The sequence below is a fragment of the Charadrius vociferus genome, unplaced genomic scaffold, assembly GCF_000708025.1.
Source record: "Charadrius vociferus isolate BGI_N301 unplaced genomic scaffold, ASM70802v2 scaffold15, whole genome shotgun sequence".
Taxonomy (NCBI): domain Eukaryota; kingdom Metazoa; phylum Chordata; class Aves; order Charadriiformes; family Charadriidae; genus Charadrius; species Charadrius vociferus.
The window spans coordinates 5,614,622-5,633,119 of record NW_009650064.1 but is presented as its reverse complement, the minus strand read 5'-3'; the positions used below and the strand labels follow the sequence as shown (position 1 = coordinate 5,633,119).

Sequence of the window (18,498 nt, the reverse complement as noted above, 5' to 3'; positions counted from 1 at the left end):
TGAGAACTAGTAACACAATGAGAAATGAAAGGTGGATGCTCTTCTGGTTAGCACGTTTCTCTGGAAAACCTAGTGCTTTGAGATGTAAATCTGATTTTCAAGTTTTGCGCTGTAGAGGTTTTTTGTTTAAAATCACAACTGTCATTTATGGACAAGGTTAAGGAACTCTTGATGGGACAGTGTCACCAGTGAAATAGCTTTCCTGGTGTGATGACGGAAAGCAAAGAAATGTTGAACAATGATAGCAAGACACTTGCTGGCTTTGGGGTCCGCAATGCTAAGGTCTGTTAGGACTAACTGCTATTGGGTGGCAGATCATAGTTCCTTTTGCAGGAAGCCTAGAGGGAAATACAGCTTCTCCTTCACACGACTGCCTTTTCTCCTGCCTTCATTGGGAGTCTCTGCAGTGGCCCTCGGGCTTTAGGTGAACTCATTCAGGTAGTTAGCTTTCCAAAAATGTAGTGTATATGAAGAATGCATCACTTCAGTGAACTCAGACTCACCAGCAGAACATGCTTTTTATACAAGCACTAATAGAACATCATGATCTGTTAATAGAAGAGGAAAATCTGTTTTCTTTCTTCTTACATATAAGGTCTCCACCTAATCAACAGCTGTAATGCTTGCAAATTTTCAGAGCCTTCTAGCTTAGATATTTGGAATATAACATCACTTTTGAAATATTAGTCTCTGGTTCGGTGCATACTAAACGGGTTACATCTAAAAAACTTCCATCTGGGGAAAAAGGGAGGCAATGTACCATTAATAACCCAGCTGCAAACCTCAAATCCTCTGTCCCATACATATACCTAAAAAGGCAGAGTGCAGAAATTTGAGTGCATCTGTAAGTAATAAAAGGTTTCCTTCCATGTGTCAGTTACTCACTGCTCTTCTGTCTGAGTTGCAAACTGCCACAACAGCCATGGTAGACATTACTTCTTCACTGCTCCTCACACCAGCTTTCTTGGCTTCATCCACATGGCATAAAAGTCTTTAATGACTTACTCCTAAATCATCCCCACGTGATGGGAGGACTGACTGTAACAGCAGCACTGGAAAGGGGAATGGCTATTACAGGGCACTTCGTACTTTTTTTTTTAAATGAACGGTGCCATCCTTTCCCAACCCTCCTATTGTCTGAAGATTGTTTTCAGTTTTTTTGCCATTGTAATTTTGATGAATGATTTATGCTTTTCATGAGATGACGAGTCAGAAAAAGCTTTTTTGCTTTGTTTCCTCTCTCATTTAGTGTCAGAATGAGATATATTTTTTTTAAAAAATATGTCCTGGATGATCTAAATTTATTCAATTAGAAATAATTTAAAATGTAAGCTTAAGTGAAATAAAGACTTTGAGTTTTCAAATTCAACATATAACTGGTATGGTAATATATTTTGTCTAGTACTTAATGGGTGCTAATCTACACTACTTCCATGAGATTTAGATTTATGCCAGTGTAGTCAATAACCAGACAGGAACCAGTGATCATTGGCATGTAGCATGTGAAGTATTTAGGTCACAGGATTTTGCAGCATTATATTCTTGGAATAAAAACGTAAGTGGGATAACAATGATGGACGAGAAAGCAATCTCTGTCAAGAGGTAACGAGCAGTTTTTGTGGCTTCGGGGCCAGATTAAAGGACTGATAACAGAGACATCCTTGCCTGGTGTTCCTGCCATTTTAATAGATCTGAAAATAAGGCCGTTACATAAAAGTGACATGAGGGCCCTCATTTCAATTGTTAGCCATAGGAAATAGTCCCTTAAATATTTGGCCTTCATAATAGCTACAAATAGATTTATGGAGTTAGAATTTGTGAGCTTTTTTCTTTTTCCTCCTGAGCATACTGAAGTGCTAGTACAGACCTTTCTCTGTCGAAGCCTACTGAAAACAAACTTGTTTTTCCAACTGATCTTTTGTGAACACCCTGGAAGTAGTCCACGGGCCCCCACGGTTTCCCAGCTGACAGGCAAGAAAACATTTCTAGAGCAAATATTAAATGAAATTTATTTTTACGTAGCATAAAATTGCAAAGCATGGCTTCAGTGCTTGATACTCACTAAAGCACCATGAAGTATTCTTTTATTTTCATTATTCGTCTCTCATTTTCCTAAGCTTAATCTTCACAGAATTATTTTTAACGGCTGTGCATTTTATTTTTTTTGTTAACTGTTGGGCTTTTCTTTTTATTCTTAACCTTAAGGCAGTTTTCATTCCGAGTGGCCTAGGTCAGCTATGTGCTTCTGAGCAACTGGGAGAAGAGGTGCAAGCTGTGGACGTAGAGGGGGTGCCCCTACCCCAAATCTGCTAGCCAGCTGGCAAAGAGAGTCTGTTTGGGAACAGTGTAGTGCATTTATATATGCAAATACCTGGGGATTTTTAAGCTAAAGTATGCTTCTTTGTGCCTTTGGTTTGAGAAGGTGCCACTGGATGAGAATCACTCGTAATGGAAATGGGCCGGAGCAAGGGGCTCTGCCAGAGGAGCTGCAGAGCATCTTCCTCAGATGGAGCTCGGTGTTTGGTCTGAATGCATTTGGGGTTCACCGTACCATGTATTTCTCCCTATAGGAGATATTGTATTGGGTCTATAAGACTGTGGGGAATAGTTTTCTCATTCTGATGGAGTTGTGCCATCCACAATACTGGATATTAAATAATGTGTTTCACATTGTATCCTTTGCATCTCCGGAATAAAATACAATGGATGCTCAAATTGCTGCTGAAAACTACCCAGGCTTTTCTTCCATTTCTCTTCCTCTGTTTTCAGCTGGTTTAAATCTTGAGAACATCTCAGCATAGCTAGAAATGAAAGCTTTTGGCAGCTGAAAAGCCGTAATTCATCGAAAGAAAGGGAGTGAATATGATGGTGGGGAGCCTGGCTGACCAGGCGCTTGCAGCTTGGGCTGGATTGGGTTAGCTGCTCAGCTGTCTTACAAAAACGGACTCTTTAGAAGAACTGTCAGGGATCATTTCTGCCTTCTCTGACTCCTGTGAAGCTGCAAAAAGCAAGAAAACAGGGTTGTTTATTTTGGAGGGGGGGTTAGGGGGTGTTTTAGGTTTTTGTTTGGTTTTGGAATTCTACTAAGTTTGCTTCTGATATAGACAGAAGTGGGAAATGGCTTAGGGAATAAATTGGTAAGTTCATATTTTTATTCAACACTAAAAGATCTGGGCATGGATGTGTGAGGCTTCTGTTCTCATGCAGACTGGTTTTCATTCACTAACATTTGCAAACTCAGGCTGTTTCTCAGCTGTTGCCAAATGCTATTGGCAATTTCCGCAATTTCCATTGTTAGGAAATTTCTACAGGTAGGTCTTCAAATTTTTTTCCCAACTTGGCGTTGGGTAATGTTTTCTATCTCTGATATCTTTTGAATATTGTATGCCTTTTCTATACTGGTGGGCAGCCACCTGCATTTCCTTTTAAATATGCTTTGTTTTTTCCTGCCTGATATTGAGGAGTGGGCTGTTTTGTACCACAATTGTGGCTGAGAGTAAAATGGGGTGAAGTGGCTTGGTCCATTGTGGCAGCCCGATCAACAGCAGGATATTTGTCCCGTGACAGGGAGTTGTTTTCCTATACGGAAACAGCCTCAGCTGCGTCTTAATTACAATACCACCTATACACCTACAAAGCCACTTCGGGCCTTCCTTTGGGAGACATCTTTTAAAGGAATTAAGTCATTTGATGGTGACCAGGCATCGTCTTGAATTTCTGCTTTGGACTGCAGCCAGTTCCGGGCAGACCGTGTGAACTAGCAGCAGCAGATGAGAGCAGGCCTTTTGTAAACCTATCTTATTAACAGGGCTTTTTTTTTTTTTTTTTTTTCCTTCACACACATCCCACAGGTAAAAGCTACTGTAGCAAGAGTGGACTTTGACCAAGCATCATGTTGGTTTTCTTTTTCTCTTTAGAAAAAACAACAGGTAATATTGTTTCAGTTCAGAGCTGTTCAGAAAAGTTTTAGGTACTCCCAGTGCCTAGGTCTTTTACCCTGAAATTCTCTAATAATCAGGATGGCCTTTCTGCTTTCCATGAATAATAATTTAATTTTATTTTAGATCAAAGTGAAGAGCAGTTTTCTGCTGTGAAGAAACTTAGGAGCTTGGAAGAGGAATCCATTGCTAAAAGCCTCCTAAAAAAAGAGTCACAAATGTCTTCAACAATATTTTTTAGACCTCTGGGAAAAAAGTTACCTCGGAAAGTCAGATGTGGGTCTTTGCATACAGGAGTTACCCCTTTCACAGTATGGTACCCCTTTAGGAAAGCTACAGTGAACGTTGGGTAGAATAAAATGGACAATCAGTGCCATGCAGTAAAAAGTAAGGTGGAAACCCTTGGGACACAGAGCAGCAGGTTTGGGCGATTATATGATGTAAAGGAAGGACTCAATTTGGTATAGTATTTCTTTTTGACTTAAAACTCCATTTGCAACTGTCGTACTTTTTTCAACAAGTCGTGGCAAATGGGCATTCACAGAAATGCTGGTAGAAGTAACAGTAGTAATAGTGGCAGGTACCTTCTCAGCCATCAGATATACATGGCTTCAGTAAGGAAGTTTACGCTCTGTTGAGAAAGCACAAGCTGCTGTGGAGGAAGACAATTTCTAGTTTTTCAAAGCCTGAATTGTCAATCTAAAAGGATGACTGATGCCTTGTTCTATTATCAACTCATTTTAGCGGAGCCTTTCTTTAGTGGGGAAATACTTGCAGACATAAAAATGTGGTGAAAGTCAAAAGAAGCCAACTTTTTAGCCTGTTGAAGCTACAGCTAAATCTTAGGAGAGATGCGTTCATTTAGGAATTGGAGCGTTTGCTTGACCAGAATTTTGGAGATGTACTGTCTGATCTGGCTGGAAATGTCATAATTCTTAACCAATAGCACTGTCTTGGAAATATTTGTATTTTGTGGTCACAGTTGTTCGTTCTAACTTATAAAGAGTTTTTGAGGTTTGGCTCAATGTGTATCTGAGATGTTTTTTGATATGTGCTCTTGTTGCTTCCCATTTGAGATCAAATGACAGACTTCACGTGACAGCCTATAGATTTGTATATTTGAGATCTCAACAGAGGGCTTCAATCCTGGGATTTGCTTCTTTCTTGTTACAGAAGCTCTGCAGAGTATATTGCAAATCCTATTCATTCATGCATTTAATGAGACGAAGTGTGGTTTGAAGGGGGCTTGCTTCCTAAAGATTGCGTGGTTTCTTAGTTTTCTTTGTGCAACCTTGGACTTTTTTTATGCTATAATTTTACAAATTTCTTTAACATCTTAGATGAATGCATTGCATAAACTGGAAGTATAAACTGTTCAGTGTGCCATCATCCACTTCGGAAATAGGAGGGAAGATTAAGAGACTGCTGCGCTGGAGAACTGTTATCTTTTTAACCATTCCCTCTTATCTGTTTTCCAGAGAGCAGATTTGACCTCTGATAAAGATTTATACCTTGACAACAGCTCTGTTGAAGAAGCATCAGGCGTCTATCCAATTGATGATGATGATTATTCTTCTGGGTCAGGTTCAGGTGAGACAACATGTCACAATTTGATTTTAAAAAGTGTAAGAAGTAATGCAATTATTTGAGGAAAAGCTTTGCAGTTTTCCTTTGTAAGCTGGATATGATACTTTTAGTGAGTACCATGAGTGCTTGGCGCTCTATTTACAGAGCACTGAGCATCCCTGCGGGCTGAGTTTTAAATATTAACTTTCTGCTCTTTTCTCTTACTCCTTAGTTGCATCATTTCACTGTGGTATTTTCTGTCTTCTGTCCCTCTGGTTTCTGTGTAGAACTCTCTGGAGTTTAAAAATAAGGATCAGTGAAGGCTTAGTTCTCCCATAGCATCATGCTAATTTAGTAGTCTGTAAGAAAACATAGCAGCAGCAAACTTGTTTTCTCTTATATGCAGTCAGGTTGATGTAAATATGGTGTCCACTTTTTTTTAGTTGTTGTTTTTTTAAATTTGGAAGTCTAGATACTGCCAAAACAATGACCGTTTTTTCTGAGGTAATTACATCCATATAGTGAATAAAGAAATTCATAAGCATAACACACTGAGTTCTCAGACTTAAACACTTATTAGAGGCATGTAGCTAGCTCATCATTTTTCCAAAAAGCTGTCAGTGAAACCTCATTAATCATTTCTCTTAGAAAGCCTCTTTGTGGAGTGTCTTCTAGACTAGCTGGGAGGCTCCAGCTGTTAAAAGTTAAGTGCAGGATTTTATGGTACTTCTGGAAGAGAAATTTCCTTATTGTTGTGAGCATTTGCTGACCTGTTGTGGAAATTCCATTTATTTTCCAAGTGCGTTACTTATTTGTTTGTTATTGCACTTTCTGTATCTGTTTTTTGATGTTTATATATATTTGTGAATTTTTAAAGTGTAAGCCCTTCTTGTAGCACCTTGTCTTTGTTACCTTGTAACCCACAGATGAGATTTTTGCAGGGTTTTTCTGTTTTTTATTTCTTTTGGAGATTCAAAGGTACATTAAAATTAAGTCTGCAGAGGTTTCATTGTGCTGCCTGGCAAATCCAGGCCCATTGGTCATTGGCACCTGGGTCACACCCTGCATTTTGTGAGTTCTCTACAGGGCAGTTTGGCATTCCAGTGTGATTGGAGGCTTAATTGGACATCTTTGCTGTAAACTTATTTGAGGGGAAATTTAATGTTTCATTTGAAAAAAAACCAAAAACAAGTCAGTGATTTCATGCGGTTTCCAGGACTGTCTAAGGAAGTCTGATCTCTGAGAAAATTGCCCTTTCAGTCAGCATCCCATTCTGTCCTGACTTCAGATGCTCGTAACTTTGTAAGCTTCAGGACAGGAGATAGGTTGATAACAAATAGCGGTACGGAGAATGGCCTGTTTTGGATTTATTTCATCTCTCTGTGGAGTCTGGCTGTTTCTAATAAGAATGACTGAAAATATAGCCCTACTTTTGAAGTGGAAAAGGCTATACAAGAACTGGCTTCAGATTTTATTAACCCATCTTAGTGGTACAGGTGGAGCCAGAAGGACAGAAAGTACCTCTAGACTTCAACAGTAACACCTTGGCTTTCCCTTCGCTTTTCCTGTGCTCAGCCTTGAGCCATGGATGGAAGATGGAGTATATAACCCACGCTCACGCTGTCTCTGGCAATCTCTTTCTTTTCTACAAGAAAGCAGGAAAGGTCTCATTGTAGACTGAGACTAGCTGGATGCCCCTCCAGAGAGCTCATGTGACAGTACCAAATCTAATCCTTTTGAACAAAGGAAGAAGTCTAAGTTCAAATAATCTTCTAAGCAATCTGTGAGCCCAGTTTTATTCCCTTTAAAAAAAAAAAATCTCCAGAGGGAAGCAAATTAGCATCCTCTTCACCCTGCTCATCCTATACTTACTTCTGTCTCCATTTTATGGAGTAGAAAGTGTCCTGCAGATGTACCAATGATCAATTTTCCTCACATTATGTTGAATATGTCTCTCTTTACTTGATACTCGGTGATGGTTCCTGCCTGCTGGTTCCTAGCAGGCAGAGCCTTCCCACTCAAGAGTGGTTTTCTGGCTATGTAATTCCACTCCAAGCAAACAGATCCAAGATGACAACATGCTGACTCCTTTCCTCGGTATGAAAATTGTTAGCTGCCACCAGGCCTATGGAGATAAACAGGAATTGTCAGCCCCACCATTAATGCCCTTGCAGGTCTGCAAGCAGCATTAACATGGACAAATGTCACTGTAAGCATGACACATTTCAAACTAGAAATTGGCTGAGGGCTTTTTCTAAGGAGAAAAAAAGGTGATGGTGTTCTGGTTTTTTTTCCTTTCATAGCCTCTTTAGTCTTTGTGTACTGCTGTTTGTCTGCCCAAGTGTTTAGTCTGAATCCCTTGATCAACGGTTTTTGAAGGAGCCATGCCTGCTTCCTGATTGTCCTGTATCAACATCAGAAAGTCCACAGTGAATTCATTAGTCCATTGTTTCCTTCTTGCAGTCTCCATCTCTGAGGAGATGCCTCAGTCTGTCATCACTCTTAGTGTAGGTGTTTGTATATCGCATAATAATAAAAGAGTATATAGGCAGGAAAACATATTTTTACTACTTGAAATGCTTTTATAACTGCTGTTGCTTTTTCCTCTGGCGTAAAAGATCTTAGCTGAGCCCTGGTCTTGCAGGTACCTGGAAGCAGCTGCTAAGCAGCATGACGACCCGTGTGTTAAGGAAAGCCGCTATCTCTATTAGATTTATCCACGTTTTTCGGAAAACTGATTCTTGTGTCTTTTCTTAAGTTACTCCTGGTAGATAAGTCTATGCAATATATATCAGAATCTGATGCAGATTTTACTTCCCTTTCTTCTCTTCCCCAACCTAATATTTCTCAGTCAATAGCAGCTTAAGTGGAGAAGGTTAGCTCAGGATGAACTAGGTCTAGACTGATGTTGTGATTGGGGACTGTTCTTGGAGGAAGGTTATAGTGGTGGGGCTGGAGCTTCTCCACGAAACACAAGAGCAGATCTGCTTTGGCTCTTCACCTAATGGGAAGCCAAAGTCACACTCTAAGGCCGGAAAGCAGTTGAGGAGTCCAGTGGCAGCGTGGCGTGGGGCTGGGTGACGGGTGGTGGCGTGGCCATGGTTGTAGGTGGGCGGGGGGCACGGGCGCTCTCCCAGGTGCTGAACACCAACTGGCACAGGGGCCATGGCCAACGCTGGATGCTCCTGGCCCTGGTGGCAGTGTGCCCCGCAGGCACTCCAGGTGGAGCGACACACCTTCTCCTGGTGTGCTTCCCCTCCCATGGTGCAGGCAGCACAGCAAGATTCATTCTTCTACTTTCTATGCCCTCACTCATGTGCCTTTCAGATTGGCTTGGAGCAAGAGATTCTTCTGTCCATCTGCTACACCAGCCCCAGGCATGCTTTGTGACATTGACTGCTGGTTCTCCCGGTCCTTTAACATAAAAACCTTCTGTGATAGTGTTTGAAAGTGTGTTTTTGTTGTGCTGGACAGAATATTCAGTATACTTCAGTATAGTTATGACTCTTTCTTTTATTTTCTTCAAGTTTTGTTCAGTTTTTTTTCTCCTTCGTAGCTAAGAATTACCAGACACACGACATCCTTCCATTGTCCCCATTTATTTCAGCTGCAGTTCTCTGATAGGGCACTAGTATTATGTTTACGGTGTCATCTCTGGCTGCTTAATGCTGTGTTGATTAAGAGTTGTGCTGGGGGCTTTTCACGTGAATGGGGGTGAGAGACGCCAGCTAAAAATATGTCATTCTGGTATGTGCCACATTGATGATAGAGATGGAAGGTGTGAAAGAGATGGTGGGTATGTGTGTGCCCACCTTATGACAAGTTTGCTTGTGGTGGCAGTACTCCCAGAGTGCGATGTGCAACACCAAGCAAGCATGATCCCAAAAGATAGGTTGAAATGATTGGATTTGTTTGGTAGGAAGAGTTAATTGCTGGCTGCTTTGCAAGTCAGAGTGCTAACTAACGTGGGCTTTTTGTAGTGGATAATGATTTAAGCTGGCACAGTCTTGATTTCCTGACAATTCTCCTCAAGCACCAAGAGTGTGAAAGAGTGGTTGCATTCTTGTCATGAAAGGGGCAGCTAATAGACACATCACTAAGGACTATATTACATATTTGCAACACTACAACACAATTTAAAGCTATTTTAACCACTATGAAGATAGCAGTTGTCCTGAAGAAGTTGCAGTGGATAAAAGATGGTGTGTGGTCATCAGGAGCTCTCAACTCTTTACCACAGAGACAGCTATGGGTTTAATTACTGCAGGGGTTTTGTGGTGCCCTCACTAAGAGGGCAGTATCTATTTGTAGAGGGACTCAAGGCAGTTAATATCCAGCACCATCAGCCAAGCTGGCCAAATCCAGAAACCATATAAAGAGACAGTGATATTTTCAAGGAATAAGTAAGCTCTTATACTCCAACCATTTCACAGTATTCCTCTTACCAACCTAGTTGGAAGTTATGCTCATGACACTCTGTAGTTTTTTCCAATCAAATTTGGATTCAGGAAGGGGGGTAGTTCTCTCTTTTTTTTTTTTTTTTTCCTTTTAGGGAACATGATACTATGTAAAATGCTATTGCTATGTTCTGGAGAGCATTAGAGAGGTTTTTTGATCCCTCAGTCCTATTTATGGGTAATTCTGAGAATACTACTGTCAGTTTAGCAAGGGAAATGCCTTCCTTTTGTTTAGACCTACTCCATGCCAAGCAAGAGACCTGTCTAGATAAAACTAATTAGAAAGCAGGAGCCATGGGGAAGTATCTGAGTGGGTACCTGAGTCAGGCCTAAATGATAGGTGCCCCGATGTTTTGGGGCTTGTCAGGATTCCCATGAGGCTGTATGGAAGAGGAGTTGGCTACCTTTGGTGCAAATCTAGTGACTCGTCCAGGAGTTAGATTAGTCACCTATTTGTTGAGAAATCTGCGTCCTCCGTAGCCAGAGAGGTTCAGACCTATAACATACACCATTTTATCTGGCAGACACAACTATTGCCTGAAGTGAAGGTGGCATTTAAGGATTTGGAGGAGCAGTTGTGATTAAATGGGACTTATCATTTCATAAAAAGAAGAAAATAAAGTTCTGCACTCTCAAAGTGTGTTTTATCAGATCTCTGATCTGATCATCAATTTCAATTTCCTTGACTGTGAAAGTCTTGTGTAATTTGGAGGAACTTTGGAAGGTAAAGCAGGCTGAGCTACCCACTGGGCCCTTATTTCTCAAAGAAAACTGTTGAGGCAAAGCCAGAAAAAGTTTCCTGTTGGATGCCTTTCGTCACCTCTGTTTTGAAGCAGGATGTTGTTTTTTTGATCTTTGAGTATCATTTCAGGAAAACACCCGATTCTTGTTGTGAGGTCTTTTTTCTGGAGGTTGCACTGTAATTTTGGTATCTCTGAAAGTTTTTCCAGTATTATTCTGTGCTGGTAGCTTTAATGTAGTACTTTTTTTTAATGATTTCAAATTTTCTTTTCTACAGTACGAAAGTTGTTTTGGTTATTATCTTGTTAGTGCCTTTCCTTTCAATGCCAAATGTATGTAACTCTGGATTGTGAGTTCACAACTTGGTTACTGTGCTCATATATTCAGCATGTTTTCGTTCTCTACAAAAATAAGATAAAAAGTCAGTTTGGAATGAGTGAGTCATACTATCCTGTTGTAAGAGGGTATATTTTTACTTGTTAGGAATTACTCTTATGCACATTTGCTGGATTTATTACCCAATAGTTACTTGGGTCACCGGTGTCTGTAATGAGCAGAACACACTGAGATTCCTAAGGAGTGGTTCAAGAATAGGTTGATTCTTTTCCTCTTTCTGGCCTTGCAATAATTTAGTCTCTTGTCTGTGTCTTCTTCCTTCCAGTATCACTAAAGGATATTTATTAGACACGTCCATTATCTTACTCTAAAGGAGCCTTCATACTCCAGCAGGGCTTTCAATGTGGAGGAAATTAAATTTAAGGTCATCTTTAGGGAGTTTTCTGTCCTCTTACTCTTTTATTTCCAAATAAAAAGGCTTCTGAATTATGTGGAGCTTAAAGACATGTGAATTCCTACTGACCAAAACATAAAGTAGTAACCGTCTTCCTGTAGATAGAAACTACTTTTTTTTCTACGTTTGAGGGTTTAACAGATCTGCTGTAAAAGAGGTTGTGCAAGCCCCCCTCATCTGGGTGTGCAGGACCCTCTGCCCACACAGCCCTGCTGTGGGAGACAAGGGTGACCCCAGCCCCATGTGGTCCTGGAGTTCCATCACCTCGTGCCACCCCCAGAAGGTGACCCTGCACCCCAGGGTGCAGGTTCCAGGGGTGCCCCCATGGTGGCTGCAGGAGAGCTGGAGGTGGCTGCTGGGGGCACCCATGGGGTGGGGGGTGGCACTGCCAAGCCCCAGCAGAGCCCACGGGGCCATGTCAGACAGGGTCACACCAGCCCTGATGGTGGCTGCTTCCTCTCCAGGGTTTCTCCCTCTGTTACAAATGTTGATGTTTTTTTCATAATTCTTTTCAGGCCGGTTCCTTCTATTTCAAAAATGTTGTGGTAATTTTCTGGTTGCTGCTTAATCCGGCCTACAGCCTCCCTTCCTCTTTCATGGGATCACTTGGGGCAAATGTCTCCCTGACAGCGTGGGTCATGCTGTTTGCACTCACATCTTTGTCTTAGCAGGCATTGTCATCTAGGCCATTTGCGTAGGGTGGGCTGTGCAAACACCCCTACCTTGGGGTCATAATAAAAAATGTAATTGGTCTGGAAGAATTTCACAGGCCAACGAAATGTCACCTTTTTTGTCTCCAGGTGCTGAAGAAGATGAGGATAGTGCAGTGATAACAACCTCCAGAACACTTCCAAAGTTACCGACAACTAGTGATGCATCTAGGGCTGAGACCACTACGGTGAAAATGCAGACCAGAGTGCCTGCACAAACAAAGGTGCGTGGCTGGAGAGTGACACCATTTACAATAGTTCCGCGATACCCCATTGATGGCTTGATGTTAACTTTGTTTGATTTATATGGATTAAAAAGCCCCCCCAAACGTTACTTAATGCTACTGCAGCCTGTTAAATGAATACAGAGCTGCTTGGTTCCATTCCTACTGGAAAGTCTGCCTAGGGACGTCTGGTGATTTCACATGAAAGAAACGAGAGATGCAAAAGAGAATATCTCATCATACACAAGACAGTTTTGCATGATACCTTTGATTTTGAGCTGTACCTTTTGTACGTGTCTCAAAGAGTTATTCAAAAATTCTGCATGAAACTTCCTTTCTCAAAGGAGAATGTTGTGTGGTTTGGCTGTAGTTTGAACACTTGCCAGGTTCCATTTACTATTTCAGTACTTCCTTCTACCACCATAGGTAATATTGTCTAAGTTACCCTCAAAGGCATTCTGAATATAACGTACCTGATGTGTTAATTTTAGAATTGTCGTTTTATTCAGAGGCTCTTATTCTGATAAACACAGGCAATACTTAACAGCTGTTTGCTGAATATACTTTTGGGGGTTTTAAACTTGTGGATAGTGTTTTTTATTCTGACATTGTGACAACAAATAGATCCAGTTACAATGTCTAGCACGGCTTTCTGTGGTCAAAAAGCTTCCCGTGTGTTGTGTTTGTGGGTATGGTGGAGTACGCACGTGGAGCCAGAGCTTCGTCGCTGCCTGTGACAGGCAGTGACTGTGCCGAATTGCAGTGCCCACTGTCTCTAAGCGATGTTTTTGTTCTTGTGCCACAGTCACCTGAAGAAATCGATAAAGAGGAAAGGCCCGAGATAGATGCCAAGAAAAAGAGTGATGAGCCAGGGGATGACACCGATGTGTTCACCGAAAAGCATTCAGAAAACCTCTTCCAGAGAACAGAAGTTCTGGCAGGTGAGGCATTGTTTGCCAGGGTCTGTATCCCCAGAAACACCACAGAAAACAGAGGGGATCCATATCAAATAATGCAAACTCAGCATTTGTGTTTCCTTGGTAGATTCTTAAACACATTCATAGGGGGTAGCCAGTGATTGATTTGATAAGAATGAAATGGGCATCCTCTGGAGTTATTTAATAGTGAAGTCTTGCTAATTGCTTTGACGCCCGCAAGTTGAATGCTGCCTCCTGAATATCTGAATCTTCCACAGCTCAGAAAGGGAGTTGCAGTTTGGATTGATGCTTGCGGTGCAGAAATGTATTTCTCACATGCACTCCCAAGAGCACATTGCTCTCTGGTCGTCTGGTGCAGATGAATGCTGCCTGGGAGGAGCTCATGGCAGGGACAAGTAGATGGGTGGATGGAGAGGGATGGATAAGCGCCATCCTTAGGATACGGAGGGTCTATTTCCATGCATAACCCAGGAAAGCACAGGCTGGCCACCAATGTTTTTACTACATGGGAGTTTTTTTTGGCATAAGAACAGTGTTTACAGGTATACTTTTTCTCCATGTTCATGGAGGCGGTGTTGGGAGCCATGAAAGTCATACAGTTCTGGACCACATCTTCCTATGGGCATCAAAATCTGAAATAGCCTTAATATCCACATCAGTGGAAGCATGCGAGTTTGCTCTTGAGGTCTAGTTGGAGTTGATACTTTCTACACACTTGCAAGTGCATGATAAATGTAATGCCTCTGTTCCTACAGCTCCATGAAATGTTCTCTCCTATTACTTATCAATAGGAAATTCATTTCAGCCCAGAGTCAGAGTGAGAACTGATGGAGAAAAGGGAAAACCTATTTCTTAGCTACTGTAACAAAATAGTTCTTTCAAGGCTGAAAATGTTAACTGTTGAAAAATGAGTTTGAAAGAAACTTGGATGTTATTTAACAATAGAATGTTATTAAAATTATAAAATTAGTAGATCATATTATATTATTATATTTATTATTCTATCATATTTATTCTATTAAAAAATTATAAATGAAGATAACTTTCTGCTGTGGCAGTATGGGTGGCTTTTTTAATTGCGATTTTGGAAAATTTTTAATAACTTTTTTAGAACTGTGGGTTGTTGGATCACTCACTTGTAGGTGGAATGTACTTTTAAATGATCGCCTTCATAAACATGAACAGGCTTTCTGTGACTATATTTCAGGATGCTAATAATCAAGACAGTTGCATAATGGGAGCCCTTTTCTGTGATTTGGAAACAATGGCAAACACTTTGTGTGTGATGAAAAAGAAACATGGTGCTAAACTTGTTTTTCCGGCATATTGAGAATCTCTTGTTTCTTTGATTACAGCTGTTATTGCTGGCGGAGTTATCGGTTTTCTTTTCGCAATCTTCCTTATCCTGCTGCTGGTATATCGCATGAGAAAGAAGGATGAAGGCAGCTACGACCTTGGTGAACGTAAACCATCCTGTGCTGCCTATCAAAAGGCACCTACTAAGGAGTTTTATGCATAAAATTCCTATTTAGTGTCTCTATTTATGAGATCACTGAACTTTTTTAAATAAAGCTTTTGCATTGAATAATGAAGATCTTTTTTTTTTTTTTCATTAAAGAGCCATTATGGCACCTTTATGATAAAATCCCATTGTATTTAAAACTTTTCATGTATTCCTTTAAAAATGTAAAATTAAAACTTAACATTTGCAGTGTTCTGTGAATAACAGTGGCAAAGCATTATTTTAAAAAACCATTGATGTTCACTGAATCATTTTTAAAACTTTATGCATAAATATAAAATAATGAAAATGATTGTTTTATCCTATGGTTCAATGAAAGTTGTTTAATTTTTGTCGGCATGTCTCAGATTGATCTTACAAGTTAGTTTTTATTTCATTAATTTATCTGTTTCCAAAAAATGCCTTTTTGTAGTTGTCATGGTGCAATTTGTCTTCAGATAATTCAGATAACAGTAACTTTTAGTGTAAATGTAATTTTTCAGCTATGTAAACTTTAACATCCACTTTGTATAAATTTAAGTGTCAGAATATCAATTTTACACTTTGCATTGTTTCTCAGCGTACCTGTAGCTTCAGTGAGATTTGTAACAGCAAATTAATGTGTAAAATTGGATTATTACTACAAACTGTATAGTCGTATTCTTACTAAACAAATCTCCTGTAAGGAAGATTTGGAGTAAGCTACTGACAAACCTAAGCAAACCCAAAGACTCTAACAGTATTTTGAGAAGTTGCTGCAGATTTCTATGGCCACTGTATTTGTTAATTATTTGCAATTTGAAGGTACAAGTAGGGGTTTAAATTTTTGTTCTTTAAAAATGCATTTAAGTTGTAAACGTCTTTTAAAGCCTTTGAAGTGCCTATGATTATATGTAACTCGTCGCAGACTGGTGTTAATGAGTATATAACAGTAAAAGAAAATGTTGGTATTTTATAAGCACAGACAATTCTAATGGTAACTTTTGTAGTCTTACATGGATAGACATAATTGTAATTTGGGAACATAAACACTACTGAATAAATCATGTGGCCTAATACTGAGAATTCCATTGTGATATACTTTCTACGCTTTTCATTTTATGTCTACTTGCTTATGTTTTGATGTTACAGAACACATCTAGTAGATCTTAAAAATCCAGACCAAAAAAAAAAGGCTGTTGATCAGGCTGATCCTCGGCCCAGATTTATTGCTGAGAAAAGTGGGAATGTTTAAGTCTTGCATTTGGTGTATGAGTTATGAGTCATTCGACCTTTGCATTATATTTAATGGCAGTATTGACACAGACCTGTTCTTCCTGCAAATGTTGTTTTCCGTACTGTAAAATTCAAAGGAGTACCCGGTTTCATTTATTGTGTATATCGGTTTTTGATTTGTTGTTCCAGTTCGTTTTTTTCCCCGGCCTTTTGGAGAATTTTGGTTTATTCTGCTTGGACTCCAGCAGAAGAGTTGAGACAAGTGGAATGTCTTCATAAGAGAAGAAAGAAATATTCCAAGTAGAAGAGAAAAGGCTCTGTTGCTTAGACCGCAGATAGGTGTTGGATAGAGGGGCGTGTGGAGAAGACGATAGTCTGCCTCCTTATATTATGCTTTGTAACAGACAAATGGCTTCGTCTTCTGCTCTGTCAACCTCCTCATTTTTTTCAGCTTTCCAAAATGTAGGTGTTCAGGACATGAAGCTGAACTGCTTCTCAGAAATGGCAATGTATTGTAAATAAGATCTGGGAGCTCTTCAGATAAGAGTTGCGTAACTTGTATTTGTTGCTGTCCCAAGTTCAGTGGTCATTTAGGAACAAACGAATGCTATCCTGTGCTAAAATATTTAATATATTGCTTTTTAAATTACTTATACTTACTGGCAAGTTTTTCAAAGCCATACAATTTCAACAAGTAAAAACAGGGTAAGAATTTAACAGGTATATCTTATTGTGCAATATTTAGTGAAGTTCAATTAGCAAAATAACTGCTTGAAATAACTGTGCCAAGAAAAGAAAATTTCTGGCAAATGCTGTGCCACTGCTGTAAAATAAAGCATTTGTTAAAGTGCCAAAATAAAGTCTACCATGCCTAAACTAATACTTTATTTGTATAGTCTGACATCCAGTTTTTTGAAGCCCACTTTGCTTAAGGTAGTAGATCTGAATTTTCTTTAAGGGTGCAATGAATATCACTGTAAGTATAGCTGTAAATATTAAACATCAGGTAAGTTGTCTCCTCCTTCTTCGTAAGCAAATTGATATTAAGAAGCTGTTTTCTTTTTATTTATAAATGTTAGATTCTGCCTGTATACCTAATGCACAGGACACTTTATCCAACGTAGACATCTGTAACTGCAGGCTACCAAATATTATGCTTGTCGGGTTCCTCCTACATCTGCTTACAAGCCGAAGCAATGGTAAAGTTTCAGCTCTATTTCACCACTCACCTTTTTTTCCCCTACACATTCATTATCTGCTCTGTTATATGCAGAAGAGGTTTAATGCTTCAGCTACGTACACAGACTTAAAGTAATGCAGTCCTCCCACCCTCCCTCACAAAAACTGGCGACTTCTTTAACGTGCAATAGGCGTGACAGTAGCATTTATCATTTCGCCATCTCTTTGCCATTCGTTTTTCAGTGCCAAGCCTTACTATTAGGGGAAAAAATCTAACAGAGTTATCACCTCAACTGTAAACATCAGTTCATTTTTCATCAATCTGAACACCAGGCTGATGCAGACACCCGGCTTCCAGCAATGCTGCTCAGAAGAAATGGGCAGCTGAACGTGCGTCTCTTGCACTGAGGCTTCTTAGCACGAGCTGGTCTTCAGTTTTCCTTCCCTTTTGTTCTCCCCTTCCCGGATGTGTTTCTGGCCATACTCTGGCTACCCGTGGATGTTGCTGGGCAGCTGGGAGTGCCTGTGCCAGGCTGTGGATGCTGCACCACATGCCCACAGCTAACAGCAACATCTCTACCTCTGGGATGGCTTTTCCAAAAGACCCTTGGCTCATCTCCACTGGAGCTGCTGTGGCAGCTCTGAAATTCCTCCGCAACCTGAGCCGGCGCCTCCTTGTGATTGATAGGCTCCAGTGTTTATCAAAATGCCATTTTGCTTTGATTTACTCTGGGTTATAAATGGTTACTTCCTCTTAGATTCTTTGCAAATGAAGCCTGATGCAAGTAACGTAAAGCTTATGTTAACAGAAATCTCTCGCCTTTGCTTTATTCGTGGAAAAATAACTTCTGTAGCTGAGCTCCTTGTTCCTCTGCTTTAAAAGTGAATTGGAGCTCATGTTTACAGCTTGCGTTGCTAGTTTTTTCTTCACTTCGAGCATTGCACTTAATTGAAATAGGATAAATTAAAACCAAAAATTGTCCTCTTGTTTCTCCTAACAAGAGAATGGCATATTTGTAACTTTGGCTACTTGTTGCTCTTTTTTCCCCTTGGAGCTGCGAGTCGAAATGGTGGTGGAGTGCAGTCTTAAATGATGGATACTATTTTTAAGCAACATACAGAATACAGGAAAATTTTGTAAGGAAAGAAGTATCCAGATAAACACTAAACAAAAACTATTGGTGCAAGGGAAATGATGGTAGCACGCTTAGTATTACAGTCTTTGTTCAAGTAAGCAAA

The 18,498-nt window shown here is 40.1% G+C and overlaps 1 protein-coding gene across 1 annotated transcript; it reads left to right on the top strand.

Annotated features, from left to right (window-relative positions):
- The first annotated feature begins 210 nt into the window (after window positions 1-210).
- On the top strand, window positions 211-16,962 carry SDC2 (syndecan 2). The gene is made up of 5 exons (XM_009891923.1): window positions 211-282; window positions 5,417-5,528; window positions 12,293-12,426; window positions 13,232-13,367; window positions 14,720-16,962. The coding sequence occupies exons 1-5, from the start codon at window positions 211-213 to the stop codon at window positions 14,881-14,883; spliced, it is 618 nt and encodes a 205-aa protein (XP_009890225.1). The 3' UTR covers window positions 14,884-16,962.
- Window positions 16,963-18,498: the final 1,536 nt, after the last annotated feature.

Bases quoted from the DNA above. Each gene is read 5' to 3' on its own strand.
- SDC2 (XM_009891923.1), top strand. From the start codon at position 211: ATGACGGAAAGCAAAGAAATGTTGAACAATGATAGCAAGACACTTGCT. The intron at 12,427-13,231 runs GTGCGTGGCTGG...CTTGTGCCACAG, and splicing joins GAGTGCCTGCACAAACAAAG to TCACCTGAAGAAATCGATAA. The intron at 13,368-14,719 runs GTGAGGCATTGT...CTTTGATTACAG, and splicing joins GAGAACAGAAGTTCTGGCAG to CTGTTATTGCTGGCGGAGTT.